We start from the raw sequence: 14317 nt of genomic DNA, 5'->3' as shown, positions 1-14317 counted from the left end.
CAAATGAATAGCCTTTGTAAAATTCCATGCCTGTTGGAAAGGAACTCCAGCAATAGCATTCTGTTCTTTTGCGGTGCTCATGTGGACACACAAACTGAAACCGTATAGTCTGGCAATTCCCACATTGGCTGTTTTAGCGGTAAATGTGGAGCAAAGAAGGCTTGCTGAACTTGTAGCCGTGTTTTTCAAATTGAAATGGTATGTCTGAGCACAACTTTATAATGAAGAATGTGGATGCATTTTCCCATTTAGAATTTAATCGTTTTAATGTGTCATTATTGTGTAGGATGCTGAGATTTCAAATCTGTATAACTATGGAGACAGATGCCTTAGAAAATATATTTATTCATTGAGTAATTTTCAGCCTCCTTACATAAACTGCCATGATCTAAAATTTATGACACCTAAAGACCCTTGTCTAACAAGAGGCTAATATACTCCCTGTAATTGAAATGTTTTACTTTATTACTCTTGCTACAAAGATCCCATTTTTCTATGGTGATGCATTGCCTTTCCAAAAAGGATAATGCATGATATACTCACCCTGGTTGGCCCTGTGTTTACAGCATAGCAGACGAGATGTTATTGCTCATGAGGAACTAATGTAGAAGTTCCTTGAGAGCAGGTGTCATGTGTTCATCTTCTCATGTACCTCTAACCATCACATCTGGCTCATTGTTGGGCACAGTAGACGTTGAACTGCAGCTGTTCAACTCCTTAGCTTGATTTACTTGTCCAAATTCTTTTCTTTTTTTTATAGAATTATAATTGACATACAGTGTTATAGTAGTTTCAGGTGTATAACATACTGATTCAATATTTTTTATGTGACAAAATGATCACCACAATGTTTAGCTACCATCTGCTACCACAAAGGGTTATTACAATGTTATTGACTGTATCCCTTATGCTGTACACTACATCCTCTTGACTTATTTATTTTATAACTGGAATTTTGTATCTCTTAATCACTTTCACCTATGTTGCCCATTTCCTCATCCCCTTCCCCTCTGGCAGCCACCAGTTTGTGTCTATGAATCTGTTTCTGTTTTGCTTTGTCCATTTTTTTTTTATGCTCCACATATAAGTGAGATCATGTGGTATTTGTCTTTCTCTGTCTGACTTATTTCACTTAGCATAATACCCTCTAGATATATCCATGTTGTCACAGATGGCAAGAGTTCATTCTTTTTTTATGGTGGACTAGTATTCCATTGTATGTATATATGCTACATCTTCTTCATCCATTCATCTGTCCACGGGCATTTAAGTTGTTTCCATATCTTGGCTATTGTAAATAGTGCTGCAGTGAACATAGGGATACATATACTTTTTGAATTAGTGTTTTTGTTTTCTTCGGATAAATATCCAGAAATGGAATTGCTGGATCGTATGATAGTTCTGTTTTTAGTTTTCTGGGGAACATCCATACTGTTTTCCATAGTGACTGCACCAAGACATTTCTGCCAGTGGTGCACAGGGGTTCCCTTTTTTCCACATCCTCACCAACACTTGTTATTTTTTGTCTTTTTGATGATAGCCATTCTGACAGGTGTGAGGTGTCATCTAATCTCATTGTGGTTTCGGTTTGCATTTCCCTGATGATTAGTGATGTTGAGCATCTTTTCATGTGTTGATCAGCCATCTCTATGTCTTCTTTGGGAAAATGTCTATTTAGGTTCCCTGCCCATTTTTAATTGGGTGGTTTGGGGTTTTTTTGATACTGAGGTTATGTAAGTTCTTTATATATTTTGGATATCAACCCCTTGTCAGATCTGCAAATATCTTCTCCCATTCAGTAGGTTGCCTTTCCTTTTGTTGATGGTTTCCTATGCTGTGCAAAAGCTTTTTAGTATGATGTAGTCCCAGTTGTTTATTTTTCCTTTTGTTGCCCTGTCTGAGGAGACAGATCCAAAAAAATATTGCTAAGCCTGATGTCAAAAAGTTTACTGCATATGTTTTCTTCTAGGAGTTTGTTTTTTTTGCGGTACGCGGGCCTCTCACTGTTGTGGCCTCTCCCGTTGCAGGGCACAGGCTCCAGACACGCAGGCTCAGCGGCCATGGCTCACGGGCCCAGCCGCTCTGCAGCATGTGGGATCCTCCCGGACCGGGGCACGAACCCGTGTCCCCTGCATCGACAGGCGGACTCTCAACCACTGTGCCACCAGGGAAGCCTCTTCTAGGAGTTTTATGGTTTCAGGTCTTACATTTGAGTCTTTAACCCATTTTGAGTTTATTTTTGTATATGGTATGAGAAAATGGTCCGTCAAATTATTTTCTTATTCGTCGTTTCTTGAGGAGCTGATGTCACACTACCTGACAGAACAGCACTGTAGTTTACTAAACAAACCAGGATAGTACCTGTGATAGGAGCATCAGAACAGCCTGGCTTCAGGGAACAGTGTGGTGTGGGGAGTCTATGACAGTCCCAGCTCCTGGCTTCGTAAGTCACCCTGTTTTGTCCTGGAGGTTGGGACCAAGGAATGCCATCCATTGTTGTCTGCTCCTGGGTTTCACATAAGTGACCAAACGTTGTTGCTGAGGGACAGTAGGAACTCCAGAGGGAGCTCATCCTTCCTCTGAGAAGGACAGAAGTAGCTTTGACAGTGGCTGGCAGTCTTGCCGCATTACTTCCCTCTCTGCATGTCAATCAGCCATTCTTAGTCACATCTGCAGAGATGCAGAGAGAAGGAGAGGTTTAGGTGTGTTGCCTGAATGATTTTCACTGCAGAGAATAGTAATTTGGGTTTCACTGCAAATATACATATTTGATCAGTGCCCATAAGCACCTGAACTCTATCCACAACCAGTTTTTGATGAGTGCACGTACTAATCAGGAACAGTCAGAGGCTGCCTCGTATCCCAGATGCACCTCAGGGCCTGTTTCCTGACTCTTCTCAGAGTGAGGTTCAGGTGTTTGGCTTCCTTGCAGAGCAGGCTACTCTCTGGTTCCCTCTGAAGGAACCCTGTGTGTCTGAGCCTGTACCTCTGAGCACCAGCCCTCCTGAGCCCTCCCCTCTGAGCTTGAATACTGTTTCTCATCTGTTAGACCTAATCTCACTTCTTACTCAGGACCCAACTTTACATTTTGAATTCAGTTTAAGGAAATGTACCTCATGATTTTTCTGATTTTGAACTCAAACCCCATAGCTTGTGCCCCTCAATTTAACCTTGTTAAGTCTTTGTCTCCTGATCATATTCTTTTTTTTTTTCCTGATCATATTCTTGATCTGAATCTGTATCCTTCTTCTGTCCTAACTCCTGTAGGCTTAAGCAGAATTTAAACTTAATCTCACTTGAGTTACATTTTCCACCTTGTCCTTTACCAGTATATGATTTAACCTCCCACTCCTCCAGTCAATCTTGCTTGGCTGGGCCCAGCCTTCTAACAAAGGGCATGGGGTCTCTTGACACACTGGGGGGTTCTAATCCAATCCAAGAGAAATAACTGAAGTTTGTCCATGACTTTTGCTTTGCAATGGTCTAGAATCATCCTTCCTCTACTCTGAGAATCCTCAAGAAGGTCTTCTAGCCAAGACCACTAGTAGTAATACCTGGCATTTGAAAATAACTAAGTATTATTTAAAATACTTCTGAACAAGGGCAGATCTAGTTTTTTGGAGTCTGAGGTTTATACATTTTGGGGGATCCCCTTCAGAAAAGAAGGTGCAAAATTATAAACACGAAGTGAGACACAGGGCCCTGTGTAAGGGAGGGGTCCTGAAGCTCACACTTCATTTGCTTCATGATTTATCTGCCACGTGGTTCTGCATATACTACACCGTTTGATCACAACAGGGTTTTTGTAGTAAAAGATAATTGCATAGTTGTTGTATGTCCAATTCCCTTCTCCTCTCCAGTTTCTCCCCTAAGATTTCCATAATTATGTATATTTTGGTGAATTCTAAAACTACCCTGAATGATTACTTTAAATGTACATATTACATACATGTGGAAACTTAAATGAGAAGGGTGAATGGAAGGATTAAATGATAAGAGCACTTACAATGTGCCACCCTTAGAGGTGCTTTATTTATTTATTTAAAGTTATTTATTTATTTATTTATTTATGGCTGCGTTGGGTCTTTGTTGCTGCGCGTGGGCTTTCTCTGGTTGCGGCGAGCAGGGGCTACTCTTCGTTGCGGTGCGCGGGCTTCTCATTGCGGTGGCTTCTCTTGTTGTGGAGCATGGGCTCTAGGTGTGCGGGCTTCAGTAGTTGTGGCACACGAGCTCAGTAGCTGTGGCTCGCAGGCTCTAGAGCTCAGGCTCAGTAGTTGTGGTGCACGGGCTTAGTTGCTCCACGGTATGTGGGATCTTCCCGGACCAGGACTCGAACCTGTTTTCCCTGCATTGGCAGGTGGGTTCTTAACCACTGAGTTATCAGGGAACTACGACGTGCTTTAAATATACCAACTCATTTAATCCTTATGACCATCCTGTGATTGTTGTGAGTCCTGTTTTGTCCACGAGGAAACCGAGACACAGAGAAGTAACTTGACAAGTGTGGGGTTAGGAATCTGCAGAACTGTGATTTCAACTGACACAGTCAAGCTCCAGACCCCTCATTCTATTACTAGACTATGTTGCCTCTCTGGCTGAGGTCACAGAAACAAGGTAGGAATAGAGCTAGATCAAAAATATGAGATTGAAGGCCTTCCCTGGAGGTCCAGTGGTTGAGACTCCGTGCTTCCACGGCATGGGGCACAGGTTCGATTCCTGGTCAGGGAACTAAGATCCCACATGCCACACGGCATGGCCAAAAAAAATTGAAAATGAGATTAATTCTTAGTTCAAAGCTGTTTGAACTACTCTGCTCTCCTGCTTTCAGTTTGGATTGATAGCTCTTCAGTGTGGGAGAAATTGGGTAATTAATAACTAATTTTTTTTTTTTTTTTTGAGGAGCTCTGACTATATTAGGCAGAGTTGGAGGGCAGTGATCATTTTGGAAAGCTGTGCAGAGGGAGGGATGCTTAGGGGCTCCTTGAAGAAGGAGGCTGTGGAAGCAGAATATGGCGGACAGTACACTGGCCTGCTGTCAGGATACCTAACTTCAGGTCCTGGCTCTGCTGTTTATAAGCTGAGTGACCTCAGGTCTGTCTGATGTCACTAGTCCTTGATCCTAGTATACCCCTCCCCCTCCAGCTCAGTAAAAGGGGATTAGACTAGATATTTATGAAGACACATCCAATTTTAGAGCCTATGCGTATTAGTTGCCCATCTTCATTTACAGGCTAAGTTTAAAATATCTATATATATTAATTTTATTCTGAATGCAAACATGAGGTTTCTGGAGCAGAGCAGATCATTATTTAATTATAGCAAATAATCGTGCTGATTCCCTTTTGCCCTAATTTGTACCCCTGGGGCAACGGATGAGATGAGGCAGATCGTATGTTATCCTACATATACTGGAGTTTGTACCACTAGCATGGAACTCTGAAAGAAATGAATCTGGATATTTATATAGGAGAGGGACAGCCATCTCCCTAGCCCTACACTACCCCCTGACAGACAAGCACACTTCTTTGCTCTTTGAGAAGGATTCTGGGTTCTTACTCTTACCCTTTGGAATATAAATAAATCTCTTGGGGGCAAGATAAGACTAGCTTCTTCGGCTATGTCTCCATGGCCCCAGATCTCATTCCTTCCTTAAAATGTAAACACATACCTCCAGGGAGGTAAATTTCTTCAGATGCTGTCTCACTAATAATTAGTCATAAATTAAATTCCAAGATTTGTTCTTCTAGGCTAGGTCTCAAGTTTTGGTAATATTTGATCAGAAAGCCTTCACGGTGCAGAAACATAAAAATATTTTCTCTACAGTCCCGCAAAGCATGGATATAAAATTAAAAGCGAGAATCCCCTGCCTTCCAGGGCTGTGAGTCTATGATGATTGGGCCATCTGTGTAAGAATGTCACATGTTTGTAAAAATGCAGATTCCCGAGATCTACAGCAGACTGACTGAACAAGAATCTGTGGGACAGAAGCCTTAGAATCTGCATTTCTGCACAGCTCCCCACACGATTCTTATGCACCGCAGACTTTCTCTTCTTTATTCCTGAGTTAAGCATCCTTCAGGTTTTCTGCTGCCAGAGATACTTCATATTATGCAGCTTTTGCTGTTGAATCTGTGATTTTCAGGACTTTCCAAACATGTAAGGAAATGTAACAGTCTTGCCGGGAGAGTTTATGAGTGTCATATAAAAATAAATACTGATATTAGAAAGGTTTCTAGGGTGATGATGATTCTTTGAAATCTGAAAAGGTGATGGTGATGATAAAGATGATACCACTAGTAAACAACTACTCATTAAGTAAATGAGACAGAATTTGAAATGGATTAGCTATGTTACATGGATTTCTGTTTTGCAAAGAAATAAAAAGATGTGCCAACATTATTGATATTTTTCTGTTCAAAATGTAGTTGAGACATTTTCTTTTTGAATATTGTATTTATTTATTTATTTGGCTACACCGGGTCTTAGTTGCGGCATGTGGGATCTAGTTCCCTGACCAGGGAATGAACCTGGGCCCCCTGCATTGGGAATGTGGAGCCTTAGCCACTGGGCCACCAGGGAAGTCCCTAGTTGAGACATTTTTGCTGTGTTTTTCTATGATGTCTGAAGTTCTTTTGTAGAAACACAACTCTGAAATGAATATAAAAAGAGGAAAACTAATGGAATTAAAAAAATTTTTTTTTATTACTCACAACTCTAGTGATGAGATTAGTAGTTCAGGTCAAAACTCATTACAGTAAAATTTTATAGCCAAAAGTAATTATCTTTAAGCTAGCACCAAAATTATACAAACCCAAATGATTTAAGTGTATCATACATTGTTACTAGGCTAGGCTCAATCCATTTAGCTATATTAGGAACAAGACACTGGCATTTAATATAAAGCATCTCAAAGATGTGATAACATCTGACAGGTAGTAGAGAAGTTTAGTCACATTATGAGTGCAGAATAGACTTGGGGCAGTGTTTCAACAGTGGAAGAGATGAGCAGTAGACCCTGGGAGCATCTGTTAATCACCAACGTTTTATTGAGTACCTATAAAGTGCTAAACGTTGTGATAGGTATTACAGATAAAAAATGACTTTGAGAGTTTACAGTCTGTTGAGAGAGATACCCGTATTGCCATAACTATAAGACAGTGTGATACATACCATGATAAATATAGGTAGAAAGGGATATAGGAGGCTTCTGCTATAAATATGGCTATATAGATGTAGCATCTTCCTGTTTTTTCCTGGGAGTCTTCTAAGAGCAACAAGAAAACAGAAAACAAAAATGCAACTCCAATTTCAGTCAATCTAGGAAACATATACCAAAATACTGCAGTGCTGCCAAAAGCAGTCAAGATAATGCAGGAGCTCCACAGGAGGAAAGGAAGAGGAATGGAAAGATGAGCACAGCAATAGCACCTCTAAAGAATTAACACAAATACACTTACTGAAGAAGGGTTCATCTGGAGATGGAAAAGCTATAGCCTTTATCTACAATAGCTGGAAGGCAACAGGAACCTTACTGGACCTGCTTTGGTTCACAGAAGTAGAAGATGTGGAATGCATATGAAAGTACTCCAAAAAGCCATATTTGCAGAAGCAGTGATTTTTGGATAAAGATTAGAAGAAAAGAGGTTTTGCTTGTGGAAAAAAAAACTTGCCTAAACTCTTATCCTCTACCTACCCTTCCTATAGAAAATTCTGGGAAAGAGCTAGTCCTGGAAAACCTAACTCTTATAATGATGTATTTAAGAAACAAACTAGTAGCATAGCTAAATATCTACAAAAAAAAGAAAAAAATCCAGTAAAATATCAATATGGCACCATATAAATATATAACATATAAATATCATAAACAAAAAGGAAACAAAATCCAGTAAGATATAAATGACAAAAAAGGAGGAACTACATCCGTTGCTGATAAAAAAAAACACAAAACTCTTAGCAAATCAGGAACAGAAGAAAACTCCCTCAGTGTGATAAAGGACATCTACAAAAACCTTACAGCAAAAATTGTACTTATTAGTGAAAGACTAAAATCTCTCCCCTAAGATCAGGAATTAGACAAGGAGATTTGCTGTCATCACTCCAATTCAGCATTTACAGGAGGTTCTAGAAGTACAAGAAAGACAGAAAAGAAAAGGCATTCTGACTGCAAAGGAAGAGGTAAAACTGGTTCTTTTCAGATGTGATAGTCTATGTAGAAAATTGAATGGAATCTGTTAAAAAGTTACTGGAATTGGTAAAATGAGCTTAGCAAAGTTGCAGGGTTCAAAATCAGTATATAAAAATCAACTATTTTGACTTACTAGCATCAGACAATTGTAACTGAAATTTTAAAATATAATACCATTTACAATAGCATTAAAATACATGAAGTACTTCAGGAAAAATTTGACAAAAGATGAGTAAGACCTGCACTGAAAACTACAAAACACTGATGAAAAAATTAAATAAAGCAAATAAATAGAGAGATAACCTATGTTCATGAGTTTGAAGACCCAATATTGTTAACATGTCAGTTCTCTCTAATAGGTCTATAGATTTAACCCAATGTTAATCAAAATCCAAGCTAGTTGTTTGTGGTTTTTGTTCTTTTTTTGTAGAAGTTGTAAAATGTATAAAATTCATATGGAGTGCAGAGGATTTAAAATAACTTTGAAAAAGAACAAAGTTGGTGGGGTTGACACCATCTAATTTCAAGGCATTATAAACCTATGGTAATCAAGACAATTTGGTATTGGTGTTAAAAGAGACAAAAAGAGCCATGGGACGTAATAAAGAGTACAGAAATAGACTCATACATTTGTGGTCAATTGTTTTTCAACAACGGGACCAATACATTTCATTGGGAGAAAGAAATAATCTTTTCAACAAATGATACCAAAACACTTGGATAGTCATATATACCTCAAAATAATGAACCTTGACTCTTACCTCAAACCAAATAAAAATTATGGGAAATGCAGCATAGGCCAAATGTAAAACCTAAAACTATAAACCTTCTAGAAGAATGCGTGGGAAAAAATTTTAGTGGCCTAGGATTTGGCAAAGATTTCTTAAATATGATACCAAAAGCATGAGCTATAAAAGAAAATTTAACAAATTTGACTCCATCAAAATTTAAAAACTTTGCTCTTCAAAGGACACAAGAAATCAAAAAATCAAGCCACAGACGGGGAGAAAACATTTACAAAACTCTTATCTGATCTGGACTGATATCTAGAATGTATAAAGAACTTTAAAAACTCAATAATAAGACACACAACACATTTAAAAAATAGGCAGTTTTGAGACTCTAAACAGAGGACTCAGCTGAGCCACACTGTACTTGGGCTTCTGCCCTATAGAACTGGTACTATCAGTTCTTCCTGTTGTCCCTCCAACCTGAGGGCTCTAAGAGCTTCCTGCTTTTGCTAACATCTAGGGTACCTTCCATCTGCTGGTAGTCTTCTTAGCCTCTTCCATCTCTTCTGTTACCAATCACTGTAGTAAATTCCTTCTGTTCTAAAAGAGTGGGAAGAACATTTGAACAGACATTTCACTAAGGGAGATATACAGACAGCAAATAAACACGTGAATGTAAGCATACATCTACACAAAAACTTATACCTTGTATGCTCATAGTAGTTTTTTTATTTTTAAAAAAAATTTTTAACATCTTATTAGAGTATAATTGCTTTACAATGGTGTGTCAGTTTCTGCTTTATAACAAAGTGAATCAGTTATACATATACATATGTCCCCATATCCCCTCCATCTTGCGTCTCCCTCCCACCCTCCCTATCCCACCCCTCTAGGTGGTCACAAAGCACCGAGCTGATCATCCTATGCTATGTGGCTGCTTCCCACCAGCTATCTATTTGACATTTGGCAATGTATATATGTCAATGCTACTCTCTCACTTTGTTCCCAGCTTACACTTCCCCCTCCCTGTGTCCTCAAGTCCATTCTCTATGTCTGCATCTTTATTCCTGTCCTGCCCCTAGGTTCATCAGAACCATTTTTTTTTTGTTTTAGATTCCATATATATATGTGTTAGCATATGGTATTTGCTTCTCTCTTTCTGACTTACTTCACTCTGTATGACAGACTCTAGGTCCATCCACCTCACTACAAATAACTCAGTTTCATTTCTTTTTATGACTGAGTAATATTCCATTGTATATATGTGCCACATCTACTTTATCCATTCATCTGTTGATGGACATTTAGGTTGCTTCCATGTCCTGGCTATTGTAAATAGAGCTGCAATGAACATTTTGGTACCTGACTCTTTTTGAATTATGGTTTTCTCAGGGTATATGCCCAGTAGTGGGATTGCTGGGTCGTATGGTAGTTCTATTTGTAGTTTTTAAGGAACCTCCATACTGTTATCTATAGTGGCTGTATCAATTTACATTCCCACCAGCAGTGCAAGAGGGTTCCCTTTTCTCCACACCCTCTCCAGCATTTATTGTTTCTAGATTTTTTGATGATGGCCATTCTGACCGGTGTGAGGTGATACCTCATTGTAGTTTTGATTTGCATTTCTCTAATGATTAATGATGTTGAGCATTCTTTCATGTGTTTGTTGGCAATCTGTGTATCTTCTTTGGAGAAATGTCTATTTAGGTCTTCTGCCCAGTTTTGGATTGGGCTGTTTGGTTTTTTGATGTTGAGCTGCATGAGTTGCTTGTAAATTTTAGAGATTAATCCTTTGTCAGTTGCTTCATTTGCAAATCTTTTCTCCCATTCTGAGGGTTGTCTTTTGGTCTTGTTTATGGTTTCCTTTGCTGTGCCAAAGCTTTGAAGTTTCATTAGGTCCCATTTGTTTATTTTTGTTTTTATTTCCATTTCTCGAGGAGGTGGGTCAAAAAGGGTCTTGTTGTGATTTATGTCATAGAGTGTACAGCCTATGTTTTCCTCTAAGAGTTTGATGGTGTCTGGCCTTAAATTTAGGTCTTTAATCCATTTTGAGTTTATTTTTGTGTATGGTGTTAGGGAGTGTTCTAATTTCATTCTTTTACATGTAGCTGTCCAGTTTTCCCAGTGCCACTTATTGAAGAGGCTGTCTTTTCTCCACTGTATAGTCTTGCCTTTACCAAAGATAAGGTGACCATATGTGTGTGGGTTTATCTCTGAGTTTTCTATCCTGTTCCATTGATCTATCTTTCTGTTTTTGTGCCAGTACCATACTGTCTTGATTCATAGTAGTTTTGTTTGTAATAGCCAAACACTGGAAGTCACCCAAGTGACTATCAACAGGTGAAAGGACAAATTGTGGTATGTCCGTTCAGTGGAATAGAACTCAGCAATAAAAAGGAATGAACTATTGATCCACAAAGCAATATGGATTAATTTCAAAATAATTCTTCCTAGTGAAAGAAACCAGACGAAAAAGATTTATGATTCCACTTAAGATAAAATTCTAGACAATGCAGATGATCTATGCTGAGAGAAAGCAGATCAGTGGTTGCCCATGGATGGGATGGGGGTAGGAAGAGGTGTAGGGAGGGGTCAGAGGGAGGGAGCTCAAGGAAACCTTTGGGCATAGTTAAGTATAGCAAACACTGTATGATATACATGAAACTTATCATGAGAGTAGATCCTAGGAGTTCTCATTACAAGGAAAAACTTTTTTCTTTTTTTATTGTATCTATATGAGATGATGGATGATAACTAAACTTATTGTGGTAATCATTTCACAATATATGTAAGCCAAGCCATTACCTTAAACTTAATGATGTATGACAGTTATATCTCAAAACTAACTGGAGGTGGGGAAGGAATACAATGCAGCTGTAAAAAGGGAATGAAGAAGCTTTTTAAGTACTAATAGAGAAAGATCTGTCGGATATATCCTTAAGTAAAAAAGAAAGATGCAGACTGTGTGTATGATATACTACCATTTTTCCCCACCTCGGAAAAGCAGGGAAACCTTATGTATATATGCTTGTATTATAGATGACGTATAAGCAAATCTCTGGAAAAATAAACAAGAAATAAGTAGCAGTGGTTACTTGTTAGTGGAATATGAACTGGACAAATAGAGAATGGAGTAATAAGGAGACTTAAAAATACACTTTTAAAAATATATGTTTTTCCATGTGAATCTGTATATATAGTGAGAGATATCTATATAAACATCCAGAAGAATGTCAGGGGAGTATAGAAGTTAAAGCAATTAATTTTCCTTTGGGGAATAGGAGGAGGAATTCGGAGTGGGTAATACTTGAACTGAGACTTGAAGGATGAGTCAAATTCGACAACTGGAGAATATCAGAAAGGTCATTCCAGGCAAAGGAAATGGGTGATACAAGGGCACGGGGACATGAAAGTGAACCTGAGGAATAGTAAATGTGACTGAGCATTTAGTGTATGAGGGCAACAAGGGGTGTCAGATGGAGGGAAAAACGTTCAGAAGAAGAATTTAGAAAGTTAGTTGCAACCGTTTGAAAGCCGCTTTTATGTCATGCTAGGTGCTGTTTGGCTTTATTTAATAAACTTGAATTGAATGTGGTCTGTGTGCCACACCATGTGGCAGGTGCTACCGAAGTGAGACTCTGTCTTCTAAGCTAGTGGTTTCAGTCCTGACTGCGTATGAGAATCACTCAGAGAGCTTTAATAACTACCGATGCCAGGCCCCATCCCCACATAATTGAATTAGAACGTCAGGGTGTAAGGACTTGGCATCAATAGTTTTTTTTAAAAGTCTTACCAGGTGATTCTAAGCAAATGGATCCAAGTTTGAGAATTCCACCTCCCCTTCTCTTTCCCCCTCTTCTTCTCTCTTGTCTTCCTTATTTTAATGAAGTGAATAATATTGTGTAGAAAGGGGTTGTGGCACAGGTCTAGAGAAGTCTCTGAACTGGAAGCAAGAAAATGAGGAGGTTATAGAAAATAGTTCAAGCAAAAGACGATAAAGTCATTTAAACAGGGAGGTGACTTGAGGCTGGTGCAAACCTGTGGACTGAGAGTGATTATTAGCCCAGGACAGCCTAGCTTGAATGTCTGGGTGTTTGGTGATGTTACTAGTCAAAAGAGGGACTGCACGAGGAAGTACAGATTGGGGTTGGGTACAGGCACACCGGTGAAATAATTCAGGTTTGGAAGGGTTGCCTTAAAGGTACCTACAACTTATAAGATGCCACCAAGGGCCATTTGGATCTCAGGACAGAGGAAAAGGCCCTATTTCAACATCTATGCAGGCCATTCACACTGGAAAAATTTTCAGCAGCTCCAACCCTTAACATCCAACCCAAACTGGAGTCAGGACTCCAGTTTGGATGTTAGGGTATTAACAAGAGCAAGGTAAATTTTCTGTCCTAGAGAGCGTGGACACTGTGCTAGATACCACGATGGCATCTGTGGCACAGCGAAAGAAAGTGGGTGCACCAAAAAGGAGGTGCAAGCAGATCTCCTAACCGGGGTCTCCTTCCAAGGGGAGTGACCCTGGGTCTGGGGTGCAGGCCCACATTACTCTTTATCTTCTCTTTGAATATTTCATTAACATCTCATCATTTTAGTGTAACAATTATCACATCAAAGTATTAGCTTAGAAGGTGCTTCTTTTTCAGGAAAAACAAATGCTTTCTCTCTCTACTTATGCCTCTGAGTACAAGGCAGGAGTTGGTTGCTGAGGGTAAGGCAGCATCTCAGTTATTAGGGACACAGTTAAGGCCAGTCTATCCTCAAAAGTCCCTTGAAGCTCAGGCCCAGAGCTCTGAACTATACAGAGCTGTTGCTGAAGGTCAAGATTTATTCCAGATGCTGGGACCTACAAGTGGAGACAAAGGGTCTCCAGAGAGGGGAGATGAGGGCTGTGGAGACAGTGTTTAATACCGTGGCCCCTTGTATTGCTTTTAAGACATTTGATTTATAACACTTCATTGGATTGTCTTGTACTGTCCAGTCACTACCAGTCAGACATCATTGCTCTATGTCTAAACTGAAAGGGACTCCTTAATAATGATTGGTGAGAGTATGTGATCTTGGCACTTCTTTAAGAAATGAAGAATATTGAATTATTTTAATATGTCAGTTGAAAGTTATTTTTACTTACATTTGTCTAATGATTTTTTCCATAATAGCCTCAGTTTATACCAACAATTAGGATCACTGAGTTCACTACCACCTGCCAAACTTCAGCACCTAAGGTGAGTAATTAAAGTGGGATTGAGCCATTTGTAACATTTCCCAAATGAAGGATAAGACTTATCAAGGGCTAAATGTCATCATGGTTTAATAGGTTCAGAAAGTGAAGCACTGTTACATATTTTTTCACTGTCATCATTTTTTTCTTATTAGAGTAATACATGTTTATTAG

At 39.1% G+C, this 14317-nt stretch overlaps 1 protein-coding gene across 1 annotated transcript in view; it reads left to right on the top strand.

Moving 5' to 3' along the window:
- MORC1 (MORC family CW-type zinc finger 1) overlaps positions 1 to 14317 on the top strand; it is a gene marked incomplete at its 5' end in the record, with an annotated part of 179692 nt that overhangs the window by 110465 nt on the left and 54910 nt on the right. Inside the window, 1 exon segment of the mRNA XM_089909893.1 lies at positions 14082 to 14147. Coding sequence (XP_089766019.1) covers positions 14082 to 14147 — 66 coding nt within the window.

Source organism: Delphinapterus leucas, chromosome 4 (genome assembly GCF_059928025.1).
Source record: "Delphinapterus leucas isolate spDelLeu-1000000601 "Yukka" chromosome 4, BTC_Dleu_Yukka2, whole genome shotgun sequence".
Taxonomy (NCBI): Eukaryota; Metazoa; Chordata; class Mammalia; order Artiodactyla; family Monodontidae; genus Delphinapterus; species Delphinapterus leucas.
This window is presented reverse-complemented; position numbering and strand designations above follow the sequence as displayed.